Source organism: Notolepis coatsorum (assembly GCF_963971535.1).
Source record: "Notolepis coatsorum genome assembly, chromosome: 4".
Classification (NCBI taxonomy): Eukaryota; Metazoa; Chordata; class Actinopteri; order Aulopiformes; family Paralepididae; genus Notolepis; species Notolepis coatsorum.
In genome coordinates, this window is record NC_140168.1 from 179,045,678 (window position 1) to 179,063,169 (window position 17,492).

The 17,492-nt window shown below is 48.1% G+C and overlaps 1 protein-coding gene across 1 annotated transcript in view; it reads left to right on the forward strand.

The window, feature by feature from the left end:
* The window catches only part of faah2b (fatty acid amide hydrolase 2b), a 102,597-nt gene that overhangs the window by 52,340 nt on the left and 32,765 nt on the right, over nt 1-17,492 (forward strand). Inside the window, exon 9 of the mRNA XM_084312234.1 lies at nt 11,277-11,388. Within this exon, the coding sequence (XP_084168360.1) occupies nt 11,277-11,388 (112 nt within the window). The remainder of the gene's footprint in view (nt 1-11,276; nt 11,389-17,492) is intronic.

Consider the following 17,492-nt stretch of genomic DNA (forward strand, 5'->3'; position numbering starts at 1 on the left):
ATCCATCGGTTGGTTGTCATTTTATAGCGTCGTGAATATAAGGTTTATCCCACTTTTCGTCTCGTCTTTTTTCCCGGGAGCTAGATAATAGGCTAAACGTTGGCGCCGTTATATCAAACGCCATTTCTGCTGTATATATACGAATGAAATAAAACAAACTGCGTAGCATCCGGACTATTACAGAGCATCTATGGATGAAATGGGGGCTGCGGGGAACGCCGATTACTATTATTGATTACCAATACAGTGTGCGTTCAATATAGCATTTTCATTGACCGATCACGTTACGTTATAAAACAATGTCCAATCCAGCTGTAATTTGGGGTAATATTATCCTACCGTCAGGCCATGTGATCGCCGGCAGCATTTCCTCACCAGTCATCGGATTCTGGTAGATCGATATGCACATTGGCTAATCATAAATCCCATTATTCCACGCTGAAAAAAACGCTCGCCAAACTGATCCAAGATGGAGGATGTTCGGCTGGGATCAAGGAACTATGATCCGCCCACAGAATTGTACTTTTTAATTTTTTTTAAATTCACATTGATACTGCAGTGGAGCGATGGCGCCCCTAAGCGGGTATGGCCGGTACTGCATGTTTCGAAAATCAAATATGTGAAAAGTTGCTGGTAGTGGATCGGGTACCTAAGATCCGTTATAAATATGGAATAAAACAATAACAACTCGTCACGTATATACTCGTGGCTCTGGTCCACATCGCGCTTTTTCAAAACACGTGTATATACGTGGATGGACGGCATAGTGTTAAGATACATTTTCAGATACAATGGCAGCCTATGGCAGTGATGAATCGGCAAAAAATAACTACAATTTCTCAGTAACTGTAAAAGATTATGGCAAAGAAGCACGCCTCGATTTTTGTATCAAGGCAAGAATGACGTTGGAACCCGCATTTACAGTATTTTCAAAATAACTTGTACTCATCCTGATTAACCGGTTGAAATATATATGTCGAGCCATTGTTATTCTGGAGTCCCATTAGAGGCGAGGCTGAGACCCGTTTGACAGAAGCCAAAGATGGGAGCTTTCTTTTTTAAGATGACACTAGCTAACACAATGCCAAGGGGAGTCGACTGTAGTTTATTCCAACATTATGGGAAATGCGCTTCTTCTCCAGAGTTGGACAAGAAGATGGATACCAGTTTCCTCTCTGTGCCCATAGCCTATCGTAGCACAAATTAATGGAAGAGGATACGGACCACTGACCTAGCTTAAAACCCCGGGAGAGGTGTTCTTGGCCCACGGCTAGGCTAGCGGTCACTATGTGCTTCTATTCATTTGTGCTAAACTAGTTACAAGTTACAAAGTTACAGCACATCGACTGAGTGCATGAAATCGTGCCCTAATCCACTCAACAACCAGGAAAGCCTCGTTTAGATCTTGCTAGTAGATGTGTGGATCACAAAGTCCATAAAGCTATTGTTCTACAGACGCAGGCATGACAGCTCACCGTAGCCACATTTGAACATATCATTACTGTTAAGACTATGTGAGAGATGCTTAGTGTTCCATTATAATTATTTTGTGCTAAAGTATAAATCAAACGTATTCCATTTCTTGATCCGAGTTGAAGTGGCCAATACATGTGTTAACGATCCAACTGTAAACATAATGTGTGGCCCCACCACCAGAAATAAGAAACAAGATTCTTCTAGTTGATCGACTGAGCTCTCGATACAAGGACTAACACCAGACTAGGTGCATACAGTGTGAGTTTGTTATTGTATTTGGCTGTAATAAAGGTTTGTTTATTCAAACCTTTATTTATTCTCGAAAAGGATAATTGAGGTCACCCTCATTTTCAATGTCGTTGAGACTTGGACATTTCAATGCATAACTTTTTTTACAATATACTAATAATATTAATTCATATCTATATAGCACCTTTCACACATGGACTGCAGCTCAAAGTGCTTCACTTATGTTGTTAACGCTGGAGTGAGACGAGTCTGCAGAATATTCTGGTTAAGAACGTTCTAAAAAGCCTGTTGAACATCTGTAGATCAGACTCGTCATGTGTGAGAATAAACCCCACATTGATGTGGTAGATAATCACAGATTGTCGCTTTAATGCCTTAAATAGAACACACATAAATGGGTCCGGTGCATTAGGGCTGTTGAAACAATGGTTTGCAAAGCCGGTTTAGAAGCACCACGTGTGGTCATGAGCATTGTGCAGTGATGTCTACTGTATTATTAACCCCCGGGTGGCAGCAGCCAAATGCATTCATTGACTTGACTGTTAAACTTAAGACCTTTTTAATACCACTTAGAGCTACATTTAATACCAATTTCACAACTAGGCTAGGTAAAATAAAAACACAGTGACACTGAACTGGCAGCTGCACTTAAGCACAATTTTTTTATTCTTTCACAATCCATACAAGCTCTCGCCAGACATACCAAGCTCCCGGTAATAATAAATATATATACATATCACGCATTATGATTGGTCAAGAGGGTTCTAAGCAATGAGTATATTCATGATACACTCACGTAGGGGTGGACGGTATAAACGGTATACGGTATAAACGGTATGAATTTGCTCTACGGTATGGATTTTGACTATACCGTGTAACCGGTAGAGCAGCTCTAAAATAGCAATGATGTCATGTAACCACAGCGCAACTATTTCAATCGCATTTGCCCCTAAAAATAGATAAAATTAGTCATAGATAATAGATATGTGCAAACTGGAAAAAGTTATTTAGGAGGCTTCGCGCAGTGGGCGTGTCAACACGCAATTGTCATTTCATAATAAACACATATCACTGCGGCGCACAGCAAGTTTCAATTTCAGTTCCTGGCATTTTTAACCAGTGGAGAAAGGTAAGAGATTTCCCTATCGTTTTTCTTATATGAATTATTCAACGTTAATAAAACATACCTGGTGATCAACTACAGTTTGCTGTAAACATTATGATATGTGTGTAGTGTTATGATAACGACGGCTGCAGCGGGAGGACGGCTGCAGCAGTGGATTTGCGAATAGCATGCAGCTGCAGAGCCGCAGAGCCAGGGGCGCTTTCAGGTCTGGTCACAGGCCCGCTCAACAGCGCCCCCCCACCCAACGGCTGAATTGCCAATGGCTGAATTGGAGTATTGCACAGTGCAATACTCCAATTCAGCCATTGGCAATTCAGCCAAATTATTATATTATATTATATTATATTATATTATATTATATTATATTATATATTAAATTATATTTTTAAAACATCCCCCACTGTGTGTCAGTGGTCAGTGGACACAGATGAAAACATATTAACATTAGGTGACAGCGGACCTGACCAGATGAAAACATATTAGGTGACAGCGCACCTGACCAGATGAAATCATATTAGGTGACAGCGCACCTGACCAGATGAAATCATATTAGGTGACAGCGCACCTGACCAGATCAAAACATATTAGGTGACAGCGCACCTGATCAGATCAAAACATATTAGGTGACAGTGCACCTGACCAGATCAAAACATATTAGGTGAAGGTGACAAGGAAGCCACAGACTCATACCCCCCGACACTCAACTAACCGCCTCGGACAGTCCTTCATACCAGTGGCCATCAGGCTCCACAACAGTGGGCAGGGACTGCTGCCAGACATCGACCTAGAACTAATAGGAACCCAAGTAGGACAATAACACTACCTTATGCATACTGTACCTTATGTGGATACTGTGATACTGTGAATAATGAATAATGTATATTTCAGTTAGTTAGATAGTAAATTATAACACTACCTTATGCATACTGCACCTTATGTGACACTGTGAAAATATATTTCAGTTAGTTAGATAGTAAATTATATTGACCTATTTGTTTACACTGCTTGTGTTGTTTTCACTACCTGTACCCCCCCCCCCATGCTGCTATGATGCCTGAATTTCCCCAAGGGGATCAATAAAGGAATATCTTATCTTATAAGGAAAGATGAAATTACCTACCTGGGTTCCATCCTATAGAGGCAAATCTTTCCTGTGACAAAATGGGATCCAATGTAATAAAACTAAGTCAACCAACGAACTAGATTCCTGTACCGGATCTCCTCTCTGGTAAACAAGAATACCTTGAAGACTCTAACAGGAGCACTCATTCAAGGGTACTACGACTATGCGTGCACCTCATGGTACCAAAGCACCTCAAAGGCACTAAAAACAAGATTACAAACATCACAAAACAAACTGGTCAGACTACTGCTTGACCTTACTCCTAAAACCCACCTCACCCCTGCCCACTTTGACAACCTAGGATGGCTTAGAGTAGACGACAGAGTACAGCAACTTGCAATGGGCCTGGTCTACAAGATTCTGTCAAACAAGGGACTAAACACGTTTCGTAATTATGCCACATCAATGTGGAACGCCCTACCCACAGCTGTAAAGGAATGTAAATCACTACCCACTTTCAAAACCACTCTCAAAGAGCACCTACGGGAGACTGCAATTCGAAACTGGCCCCTGTAAATGTCCTAACCCAACCCCCTCCAATGTACAGTAAATGTCCTAACCCAATAATACACGAGACCCTCTTCTTGGGACCAAGTAAGGTTTCGTTGATAATCCAATGTACAGTTATATTATCATACTGGTCATCGCGTCTCGCTCTTTGCCATTATGAGATATCTCTTATCTCCTAGCTAGCACCTACTGTGCTCACGAACAAACAATTGCACTCACATGCACGTGACCAGGCCACGCCCCCGGGTCCTACTATATGACACCGGACATGGTCACACTCTACCTTCATCTTTTTGTTAACTAGTTGTTATGAAACGCAGGAAGAAATTACACAATGTTGGGTTTTCTCCGGAGGTTCACCAGCCCCTGGAATCTTCTCGGCACATCCTACCAGCGCATTGGGCCTGTCCTGGGGTTCCTCATCTCGTAACAGCGGACTGAGGGACATCGCGCGACGGTTAGCAGTCGAGCTACATCGCGCACAGGTAGGCCTGCGTTGTCAGGCATTGTTACTAGCATGAGTAATACTGCTCGTTGTCCCGTGAGACAGCCGTGTGATGTATTGGCGCGAGGGGCAGGATATTTGGGAAAACATGGTCGTCATGCCTCTGTTTTGGGTGTTTTCCCAACTATCCTAGTGCGCGCGGCTAATGTTAATGCTACAATGCTGGGTCTCCGTTCTTTGTTCCCCGCCGAGGGCCGTCTTTACTAAAAGGTCTTCCCTCCTCTTAACCATTCATGCTGACGGTCAATCGGTGTCTAACCCCGAGATGCCCCACTATGTTACCCGTTTATTGCACAATGTTGTTTTATTGGATTCTATTATATGTTGTACTACTGTATTGCACATCGTTGCGGGCAAGACCACCCGCATTTCATTGTATACTTGTATGCCGTGACAAATAAAACTCTTGACTTGACTTGAATGTTGGGGGTTTAGCGGGGGCTTGTTTACCATTTTCATGGGCTTTTTGTGAATCTATGAATTGTGTGCGGGACTGGTGTTTTTCTCTGGTCTGCATCCACTTAACAATTGTGTGTATGGGCTAGCCCATTCTGCAGTGTGTTAGTGGAGTTTTCGTTCATTTATTCATTTACCCCTTCATGGGTGCACACCACAGTGGAGGTTGCTGCATTCCTACTAGTGTCTGCAGCCACCACTGGTGCTCCGTGCTTGTGAAGCAGGTGGCATCAGTCCTTTGCCTCCGACATGGTGGAACGGTGTCCCGCCCGGCCGACGCCATGAGGCGAGTCGGCCCGGCAGGTGGCTGGTGGGCTGTTAAAGCCTATACCGCCGCGGTATAGAATTAGCAGCGACTAGCAACATTGTTAGAATTTCTGTTTTTTTTCTGTCAAATGGTGGTGGGGCCTTAGGGCCAGCCGACGTCGAAACATCGCGCAAGGTTTTGAGGTTATTAGCTTTTGACCTAGCCGCAAGCTATAACCGCAGGGAGGGCTAGGATGCTGTCAACGCTTGTTTACAGACATCTTTGCTTGGATCAGTCTCCCCTTGAGGAGGAGAGATGTTTTTTCCCTCCTCAGGGCTCCCCTCTCTGCAGAGGGACTTTGGTATTTCCGCAGGAGCGCGTGCGGTATTTGACCTAGGCCTCACACCGCGCAGCCAGAGGTGAGGGCCCGGCCTCGCCAGCGGCTGTGGCGAGGCCCCCAACCAGCGGCCGTGTTTCCCCCACCTGAGGTACCCTGGACACAAAGACAACAGGTGATCACAAGGCCGACAGCCTTGGCGGCCGAGGGATCGGCTACATTAGATGAGCACGCCCTAAAAAACCGTTGCCGTCTAGCTGTGTCTAGCTCGCTCTCCGGTCACTCCCCCCCCCAACACCAGCGGGATACGGGCTCTGATTTGCTCCCTTTGGCTGCGGGCCGCGTGCCTTCAGTGAAGCACGAGCGGCCCCACGTTTCGCTTCTCATGGGGACAGGGGCTGACAACCAGTTGCTGGCTAGGCCTGGGTCTGTCCGTGAGAATGCTGTGCTGTCAAGCGGCTGCCACGCCACACGTTCTGCGTCTGTGTTTGGTGAGCCTGGTGTTGTCTGTCAACGACGAAGGTTGTCAGCGGGGGAACTCGAGGCCCAGGGGGTCGCAGCACGAGTTCCCCCAGCCCCGCCCTCGCCAGGCCGGGTATCACGTTAGTGCCTCCCACGGCCGGAAGACCGGCGGTGGTCAGTCAGGCGCGCGTGATTTGGGTGGTAGTAATATCACTGCAGGGCTACGGTGTGTAGGAACCCACCCTATCGGGCAGTGTGGGGACCTCACGCCTTGCATGTCCAGCTGTAGAACAGTTCCTCAGCAATCCATGCCGGGGAGGTGTTCAGTGGGGGAGCTTTTGTCACCCAGTGTGATGTCAGCTTCCCCCGTATCAAGCCGGCCCTTTGTCGGGGTCCCCCCTTGGGTGCGATTGCCTCGTTGGTAGTGTCAGGGTGCGATATCTCAGCTCCACGAGATGCCCTGCTCGCGCGGTTGGCGAGTCCAGGGTTGGCAACGCACAGCGGGTGGGACCGGGCCGCCTATCTACGGTTCCTGGCGGACCAGCGCCAAGTGGCGGCGAGTGCGCTTGGGATTATCATCACATATGGCTACAGCAGTGCCATATGTCGAGGTGGATGGAGAGAACGCTGAGGCGGGGACTTGTGTTGCAGTTTGCACAACCCCACCCTCCGTTTTCAGGTTTGGTACAGACCCTATTGTCGGGGTCAACAGCAGTGACCGCTCTGGCTGACGAGATACAATCTCTGTTGGCGAAGCAAGCCATCGTCGTGGGCCCAAAGGAGGACGCGATGCGTGGCGTTTCCTCCCGGTATTCTCTGGTACCCATACTGGACCTGTCTCATGGAAGGTTCAGAATGTTGACCGTCTCCCACCTATTAGACGCTGTCAGGTGGGGGCCTGGTTCACCTCCATAGACCTGTAGGATGCGTATTCGCATCCCGATCTTCCATCCTAGGGCTTACCTACGCTTCCTTTGCAGGGCTTAGAGTACGGGTACCAGAGGCTGCCATTCGCCTACTCTCTGGCTCCCTGCATCTTCACCAAGTGCGTGGAGACCGCGCTGGGGCCTCTGCGTCGTCTGGGGTTACGAATTGTATTCTGCCCTGGATGACATTCTGGTCCTTGGCCGGTCAGGGTAGATCGCCAGGGGTCAGGGTAGATCGCCAGGTCTCATGCCAGGCAGGTGGTGTCTCACCAGCCTAGGTTTTGCTGTAGACTGGAACGGGTGGAGTACTTGGGCTTTTTCTAAGCTCAAGGTCTATATGGGCATCCCTCTCGGAGCGGCGGCGAGTGTTTTGGGTTCTCGGCGCGCTTGGGTTACGTCGCTGTCCGTGATGCGCCTGCTGCTGGGGTCCCTCTTGGCCTCCTCTTCATGAGGAGGATGCAGAGGTGGTTTTTTCCAGTATGGAAATGGACCCGGTGTGAGACATATGGAAGCGGCTGAAGGTTCCCATGTCTGGTGCCCTCACTTGCGGGGTCCCCGTGGGCAGCAGGCTGTCACGTCACGGTCTTCACCGACGCCTCCCTCATGGGATGGGGGGGGGGGGGGGGGGGGCGTGTCGGGCCAACGCAGTAGGGGGCAGCTGCCATGCTGCCCCGGTCTGCGCTACATTCAATGTGTTGGAATTGAAGGCAGTCCTTCTGGTCCTCAAACGGCTCGACCACCTTGTGGTGGGCAAGCATGTTTTGGTCAGGACGGACAACACGACGTCAGCGTCGTATATTGTCAGACAGGGTGGAGTGTGCTCCCCCCGTCTGCACCGAGCGGCGGTCTGGCTATGGGCGTTCTCCATCTGCTCTGCCTGAGGGCTCTCCACATCCCGGCAGGGTGAATGTAGGTGCAGGTGTGATGTCGCGGGGCGGTCCTCACCCTGACGAGTGGGGATTACGTCCAGACATAGTCGGGCAGGTCTGGGACCGATTCCGTGGCCGTCCGGGATTCTGTACGCGTCTGGAGCGCGGGACTTGGTACTGGTCACGCCGGGGCTCAGCGGTGTGGTCCCCGGCCCTGATTCAGCTCTTGGTGGCCCTGCCGTGGCCTGTTCCGTGGTCACCGCGGGCCCTCTCTCAGGCATGCAGAACTCTGTTCTGCCTCCTGTTCTGGGGCAGCCTCTTGGCTTGGCTGCTGACAGTGTGAATCTGGTGGGGATGCGTCTTGACTATTCTGTGGTTGACGCTATCCGGTACGCACGCGCCGTCCTCTACCGCGGCTTACGCTGGGGAGTGGCGTATGGTCGGGGGTGGGGGTGGAAACATTGTTCAGCCACCCTCTCGTGGAACATTCCTGCTTGGCGCTCTGCGTCTCAAGCCTGTGGAACGTTCTCTGTCTCCGAGTGGGACCTCCAACTGGTCTTGTGCCGGTTGTCGGAGGCCCCGTTTGAGCCTCTTTTTTTTTTTTTTTTTTTTTTTTTTTTTTTTCCCTCCATTTTTCCTCCGATTTTCTCCCATCCCAATGTTAGTCGTATGCCAATTCCCAGTCCCTTCCTGGTCGCTGCGCTTTACCCCCCACAGTCAGATCATTTGGGAGAGTGGAGGCTACCACGTGCTTCCTCCGACACACGTCCAGCCAATCACCGCTTCTTTTCACCTGGCAGCGCGGATTCTCATTGAGAGGGCGTAGCGTGTGGGAGGACCACACTATCCCCCTCACGTCCAATCCGCGCTTAGCAGGCGCCCCGACCGAACTGTAGGAGTCGCTGTTTACAACGACCCGGACCCACCCCGCCAGCTTCTCCCACCCTCTGATACAGCCAATTGTATCAGTGCAGACGGCCAGCCAAGCTGGTGACAACCCCGGAGCTGTGAGCTGGATTCGAACAGGCGAACCAAGCTCACAGCTCCGGGGCTGGTGACGAACGCAATCTCCGCTCGACCACCTAACCGCCCCCCGTTTGAGCCTCTTGAGCAGGCGCCATTGGATCTGCTGTCTTGAAGACTGCGTTCTTTTTGGCCATCACCTCCGCTAAACACATGGGTGAGCTGTGTGCTCTCTCGGTGCAACCTGAGTGCCTGTCTATTCGGCCGATAGCGGTGCGACTCTGAGGCCTAATCCAGTCTTCGTGCCAAAGAATATCCGGAGCTCTTTGCTCCAGGGATATTGTGGTTCAGGCGTTCGTCCGCCTCCTCACGCTAGTGAGTTGGAGGCGGGCCTTCACCTGTCGTGTCCTGTCCGTGCACTGGGGGTTTACCTCAGGACTCTGGCTCTCAGGGCTTCCGTTCAACTGTTCGTTTGTTACAGTGGCCCTTGCGCGGGTGAGGCGCTGTTCAAGCAGCACCTGTCACATTGGTTGTGCGGGGGCGTTGCCTTTTGCTGCACGTTGGCTGGACAGGTCCCCCCTCGGGCTGCTGCCCTGTTAGGGGGGGCCTCGGTGGAGGACATCTGTGCTGCGGCCTCCTGGTCCTCCCCGGGTCCCTTCGTTAAGTTTTCCCTCGTGGACATGACTGGGGGTTTTGTCTCCCAGGCGGTTCTGAGGTCTGGGACCTCTCCTGCGTCCCGCCTTTGGTGGGCTAGCAGGGGCGTGTAGGTGTGTGCCACGGGGTGATGTGTCACACGTGGTCTCGCCTGTGCTGTGCATTTTTCAGGGGTCTCTGGTTCCCCCTTTTTCGCACTTTGGTGGAGTTGACTGCCTCCCCCCCTTCGTTAGGATGGGCGGGTGGACGGGACTCCCCTCCTCCCTGGTAGTGGGGCTTACGGGCCCTCAGGGGGTACAGTTGTCGGGTCACACGTCTGCTCTTTCCTATATCTCATAATGGCAAAGAGCGAGACGCGATGACCAGAATGATAATATAACGAAAGGTTATCCTATAACCTAGTTATATGAATACTGGCAGAGCGTCTCGCTCTTAGCGCCCTGAGGTCCCTTGGTTGGGTTTTCAATGTGTAGTGTGACCATGTCCGGTGTCATATAGTAGGACCCGGGGGCGTGGCCTGGTCACGTGCATGTGAGTGCAATTGTTTGTTCGTGAGCACAGTAGGTGCTAGGAGATAAGAGATATTTCATAATGGCAAGGAGCGAGACGCTCTGCCAGTATTCATATAACTAGGTTATAGGATAACCTTTCGTTACCCCCCCACCCCGCTGGCTGCGGGCGCATCACAGCCGTGGCAATATTCCTGATATTCCACTGGTTCTTGTGTATTATTGCTTAATTATTGTACATGTTATCATACAGTTATATGGTTTATATGCAGGCATATAAGTAGGTATATAGAGGGATTATATGCAGGTATATTCAGAAAATATATATTTATAAATACATATATAAATGTATCATTCTTAACAGAGTTGAAAGTGTTATACCCTTTCTGCTGACTTGTCGTACAGAACATGTAAGTCGCTTTGGATAAAAGCATCAGCTAAATGACTAAATGTATATGGTATATTATACAGCATTATTGTACATGCTATCATACAAAGTTACATGGGCTATATGCAGGCATATACGTAGGTATATAGAGGGATTATATGCAGGTATATTCAGACGGATAAAACAATATATATATATATATATATATATATATATACATAAATATAAATAAATAAATGTATATATGCTGTATATAGAGCACTGTTGTACATGCTATCATACAAAGTTATATGGGTAGACTATAGTATGAGGTTGTTAGTTATGATTATTGTGATTACTATGATTACAGGGCAGTTGTAGACGGTGAAAGCAGTAGGTAGGTATGAGTATAGGCAACCGTCAATCATTCGTGTGTGTGTGTGTGTGTGTGTGTGTGTGTGTGTGTGTGTGTGTGTGTGTGTGTGTGTGTGTGTCAGCCTCCTCAAGCCTTTGCAGAGTTGCTGGGGGAACCGGGCCGTCCGGTGTGGCCCCTGTGGGAGCTTCTGAAATGGATGATGGGCAGATCAGATCATACCATGGCTGCCGTAGGTAAGCAGCTAACTCTGGTGTGGTATCCCGGCTTCCTGTTCCTCACCCAGTGTTCATGGCTGCCATAGGTAAGGCAGCAGTTAACTCTGGTGTGGTGTCCCGGCTGCGTCCATGCTTTCTACAACGGAGTTCGGCGATTTGCGAATCTGATTGGCCACTTGCCCATTTCCGCGTCGAACAGCCTGCAAAGCACCTGGCGTTCTATCGCCATGCTCTAAGACAAACTCTAACCTTCCAACTTCGAAGGAGCGCCTACGCTTAACCAGTGTAGACACTTGCGGTCCCACGATTGGGCGTACATGTCACATGACCAGAAATGAAATCGCCGAACTCCGTTGTAGAAAGCATACAAGCGTCCCGGCTTCCTGTTTTTCACCCAGTGTTCACAGGTCTGGTCGACCCACAACATTATTAAAACAGTAAAGTATGATAGCTGATGATATGATATGATATTGTGATTTGTTTGGAGGAAGGTGGAGAATAAACGTTCATAAACTTTTTCATTCATGTTAACTTTATCTCAATTACAAGCAATCTAAGACGGCATAAGGTTAACCTCTGCCAGATCACATTAATCAATAAGTGTTTTAACTTTTATTAATTTTTTATATATAAAATGTGAGGTCTGTAAAAGAAAAAATATATATCTTGAAACAAATGAAACGGGTAGTTCAGATCAAGCTGTCTAAGCATTGCAGATCAAATATGACTCAAGATCCAGCAATATCATATCAAACATACCATTTAAAAACTAGGTTTAAAGTTTAAACCTTTAGGTTATAGTATCTAGTTATTGTTATTTCCTGGATTACTATGAGATTGTTATTTTTTTTTATTTTTTTTTTTGTCTTTTTCCCCCTCCATTTTCCTCCGATTTTCTCCCATCCCAATGTTAGTCGTATGCCAATTCCCAGTCCCTTCCTGGTCGCTGCGCTTTACCCCCCACAGTCAGATCATTTTGGGAGAGTGGAGGCTACCACGTGCTTCCTCCGACACACGTCCAGCCAATCACCGCTTCTTTTCACCTGGCAGCGCGGATTCTCATTGAGAGGGCGTAGCGTGTGGGAGGACCACACTATCCCCCTCACGTCCAATCCGCGCTTAGCAGGCGCCCCGACCGAACTGTAGGAGTCGCTGTTTACAACGACCCGGACCCACCCCGCCAGCTTCTCCCACCCTCTGATACAGCCAATTGTATCAGTGCAGACGGCCAGCCAAGCTGGTGACAACCCCGGAGCTGTGAGCTGGATTCGAACAGGCGAACCAAGCTCACAGCTCCGGGGCTGGTGACGAACGCAATCTCCGCTCGACCACCTAACCGCCTATGAGATTGTTATTTCTGCCCCTCTCATACCACTCTCTGCCACCACTCTGCCTATGGAGATGTTCACCTTCTTTGCAGGGCTATAACTTTTTAAATTGTATTGCTAAATTGCCATTACTATGGCCCATTCAACATCGATTATCTATCGTTCAGGATGTAGGAACGTTATACTTTTTCATTCATAGATTCATACGAAAATACCGTCTAGAATATAAATATGTTTTTATCGTTTTCTGTAGTAATTCCTAGAACGCTAGTTATAGGCCTAAACGCATAATATAGATTATCGATTGCAGTTTATTCGTGATACACGCTATATTAAAAAATCCAACTGAATACGATCCTAAACATTATGACTCATCATGCGCGGATGAACGGGGGGCCTCTTCTTTAAAGGCAGCCCAAGAGTGCTTCCGCGTTTCTCTGATTGGCCATGACGCCCACGTGACACGCCCCGCGGCAGAGCGGTAGCGGCGCATAGGTTGCCGCGGCATTATGCATTCGTAATCCCCCCTGTTTTGCCATCGACGGTTAGCTCAACTCGTTCCTCAGCTTGCTGTCGAGCCTGTGGTCAGTTTGTGACAAGTTCAAATCACTTCAATTTTTTTTTTTTTTTTTTTTATTATTATTAACGTTTAATTAATTTATCATCTCTCTATATAAACGTTCTTTCGCCGGTTAAGTTTAGGCATTCTTTCGGAGTTGGTTAAGGTTAGAGTTTGTCTTAGAGCATGGCAATAGAATGCCTGTCTTTCTTTCGCCGGTTAAGTTTAGGCATTCTTTTGGAGTTGGTTAAGGTTAGGGTTAAGTTTAGGCATTCTTTCGGAGTTGGTTAAGGTTAGAGTTTGTCGCAGAGCATGGCAATAGAATGCCTGTCTTTCTTTCGCCGGAGCAGCAGCCTATTTCCGCTCTGCCGCGCGCCGCGGTCACATGGGCGTCGTGGCCAATCAGAGAAACGCAGATGCACTCTTGGGCTGCCTTTAATATAGACTCAAACGGGGGGGGGGGGGGGGGGGTTGTTTATAATTCCGTGATCGTCAGTAAATGCTTTATGTAGTATGGGTGATATATTGATCAGAGCAGTTTGCATTAATAATAATAAACAATCACGCTGAAAGTAACGTTACTGTCCTCTTACCGTTCGTCGATGAGACTGGAGGAAAAATATCCCACTTATGTAACAATATGTGCCTGCCGGACGCATTTCCCAGATGCACGGAGATCGCCAGAGATCCATTTCCGGTTGTAACTCGCCCGATCATCCACCAGGCGGCGGTATTGAAGCGTTGCACGGTTGTGCCGAGTCCCACTGTCTCAGCCGAGGCTGGGTGAGGGAATTATGAATACCATGGCTAAAAAATGAAATATGATCTCAATAACGTCGTACGCCGTGGAATGGCGGAATTCGCATGACCGTGAAACCCGTCATAAGCCGTTTTTGGCGGTGGATGTGTTAATTTCTCACATCTTTCCTTCACCCTTCCCCCATTTCTTCCTCTCTTTCATCTTACCCAACCCCCAGTCCTTCACCTCCCCAGATGTCCAGTCCTTTCTTGACCCCCACCCCCTCCAGTCTGTATAAAAGTGTCCCTCAGTGAGGGGGGGGATGTCTCTCATTTCCGGGTTTCTTGGCTAGTCACCTAATGTGAGAGTCATCCAGGCATTTTCTGAGTATTTTTGTATTGATACTTTCAATCTGAGTTAATAAATTGTATTAACCGGATCTCCACTGACTACAGTGGCGGCGCATGAGTAAAATAACAGAGGATGCCAAATTTTTTATTAAAACATTTTTAATACTTTTTTTTCACATTTAAGCCAAATAATATATGTCTCCCTCCCTCGCTCTCTTTCTGAATATTACACACACAACACAAATATATATATACACACAGTGGTTGCCTGCAGGAGGTCTGGTTTGATTATGAGAGAGAGAGAGAGAGAGAGAGAGAGAGAGAGAGAGAGAGAGAGATTGATTTTATAAAAAACTTTATTTTTTACTAAAACTACAAATGAAGCAACAAACCATTCAAAATAAATACTTTACAACTAAAAAAAATAAAAATAAAAAAAAATCAATTAGGGACAACGATGCTGAAACCGAACTAAATTGTCATTTGAATTTTCCCCCATGGAAAAAAAACTCTTAAGTGATCTAAGGTTCTGGGTGCATCAGAGAGAGAGACACCGGAGAGGCACTGTAGAAACTGTAGTTCTGAGAAGAGCGTCCCTAGCTTCACCTTTCCCTGTGTGGTACAACACAACAGGTCTTTGTGTGTGTTTGACAGGCCCCAGTCAAATCTTTTCCTGTGGATAAACAGGGCCCGCCTCATCAGATGACCCTCCTCCTTCAGCCTTATCATGTGTGCTCCTAAAGGTCACCAGTTGTATATCACAGGGCATCGATGATGTCGGGGGCTGAAAAGAGAGCAGGGGGACTGAGATGCTCTCTGGACTGACATCCTTATTAGACAGTCTGTTACCCGTGCCACCCTGTCCGAGGCCTCCTTTGTCTTCCTGGTTCAGACGCCGCTCCAATATCACCTCCAGCTCCCCTGTGCGGAGACTGGCAGCCCCCAGTGACTTCCCATCAAGCAGACTGATTCGAGAGCTCAAGTCCCTGATGTAACCCATTCCGAACATAGGGCAGAAAACAGCCAGCAAAGGCAGCTTGGCCATCATCCTCCGAGGCTGGATCTGGAAACCGTGTAGAACGTGTTGAGCCCCACAGTCATACCTTCCAACCCTTGAACAAGGTAAAGGTGCTGGTAACATAAACTGATGTCAGAGAAAACATCCTCCCTGGTGACTCTGATGAGAGGTTTGCTGAAGGAGTATGGCGTGGCCTTCCCATCGGGCATGAACCGATACGCTCCGCTCCTGTCTCTGCTGGACATGGTTTCATCCCACAGAAACTGGACCTCAACCTTGTGTCCCGACCCGCCCTCCAGAAAACGAAAATCTTCCATAAGCCCAGTCTTCACAAAGTTCCACAAATGTATATGAGTATACTTGAAGATCAAAAAAGTTTCAGCCTCCTGGCCCCGGTAGCGGGACACCTTGTAATGTTCAGACCTAAGTGACAACACACCAGTCCCGTCAATTTGTAAAAAATCATATTCTGCTTCCTGGGTGATGCCCGACAGCGCCTCACTGACACGATAAATAGACATACCTAAACCTGGGACCTGAGGTAGGAAAGTCAGTGAGGTCAGGGAGCAAAAAAAACGTCATGTCCCTTGCCCCATACAATAAACAAAAAAAAGTCCACTCTACCAAAACAACAAAACTACACTGATTCCCCCCCATCATCATCTTCTTTGTTGAGGTCCTTCCTAACCCTCTGTACCAACTTCCTCAACCTATACTCTTCTTGATCAGTAAAACGACCATCTCCTTTACACTTCATGTTGCTTCTGGCGGAAACAATGAACTGCTCCTTATCCGGAAAAAACTGTCCTATTTTTACACCCTTCCTATTTTTTGTTGCCCTTAAAAACAATTTCATTTCGGACAAACTATAGGGAAGTTCTGCTTTTGCATCTACAGATGCCACACTCTCCCAATCATCAGACTCATTCCCATCACCTCCATCCGAGTCCTCCCCTATATCTTCCTGCGTACTACTGATCACTGTGCCCACACCCGCTTTCTTAGCCTGAGAGCTTAACCCGTCCACTCCTGACTTCCTCTTCTGCCTGACCACCTTCAGCTTGTCTTCCTCCTCCCCCATGTCAATATCCTCTACCACTCCTTCCTCCACTCCGACCTCACCACCTGTGGCCTTTGCCTCTGTGCCATCAACGGGTCAACTTTTCTCCTGGCTACTTATCGTGTCCTTGCAGACACCAGCCCCTCCTCCACCCTGTCCTTGCAAATCAACTCCATCCTCACCCTCCACCCCATCTTCACCTCCATCCTTTTTATTCTTTTCTACCACCCCCCCCCCATGTCAATATCCTCTACCACTCCTTCCTCCACTCCGACCTCACCACCTGTGGCCTTTGCCTCTATGCCATCAACAGGTCCACTCTTCTCCTGGCTATTTATCGTGTCCTTGCTGACACAAGCCCCTTCTAACACCCCCCCCCCCCACATTTTCATCCCCACCATTTTTTCCTTGTACTGCGTCTCCTGCCTTTCCTACGCCTTCCATGTTTTTATCACTTCTATCTGGTACAATAACCTTCTCAGAAGTCTCCCCACCACCCCTGTCCCCCCCCCCCCCCCCTCAACACCTTGATTCACACCCCAAGCTGTTCTTCCTTTCTTCGTTGCGCTCTTCCCATCATTTGCCCCCCTGCTTGGCCCCTCCCCAGGGCACACTTTTCTTAGATGCCCCTCCCTTCCACATCCAAAACACAGCATATTCTGTGTTGTCGCAAAAATAATATACTCAAACCCGTCTATTATTACTTTAAAATTAAGATCCAACTCGTCCTCACGTTTGTTCATAATAATGAACGTCTGCCTTCTGTGAGAAACTACATGCTGTAATTCAGGTGCTTTACACCCTGAAGACATCTTCTTTAATGGAGATACAATCTTCCCATATCTGGCAAGTTCCCTCAATATAAGCTCATCGCCTATCAACGGGGGAACATTTGCCAACGTCACCTTTTTCGCAGGTGTTGTGAGCGGCATCACCGATACGAATGTTTCATTTATGACCAACCCGTCTGTTATCAGTTTATTTACTTTAATCAAATCATCCACAAAGAATACGACACCGCCGTTCATCCTTGCCGCAGATTTAACGCTTGGAGCGCCCACCACCCTC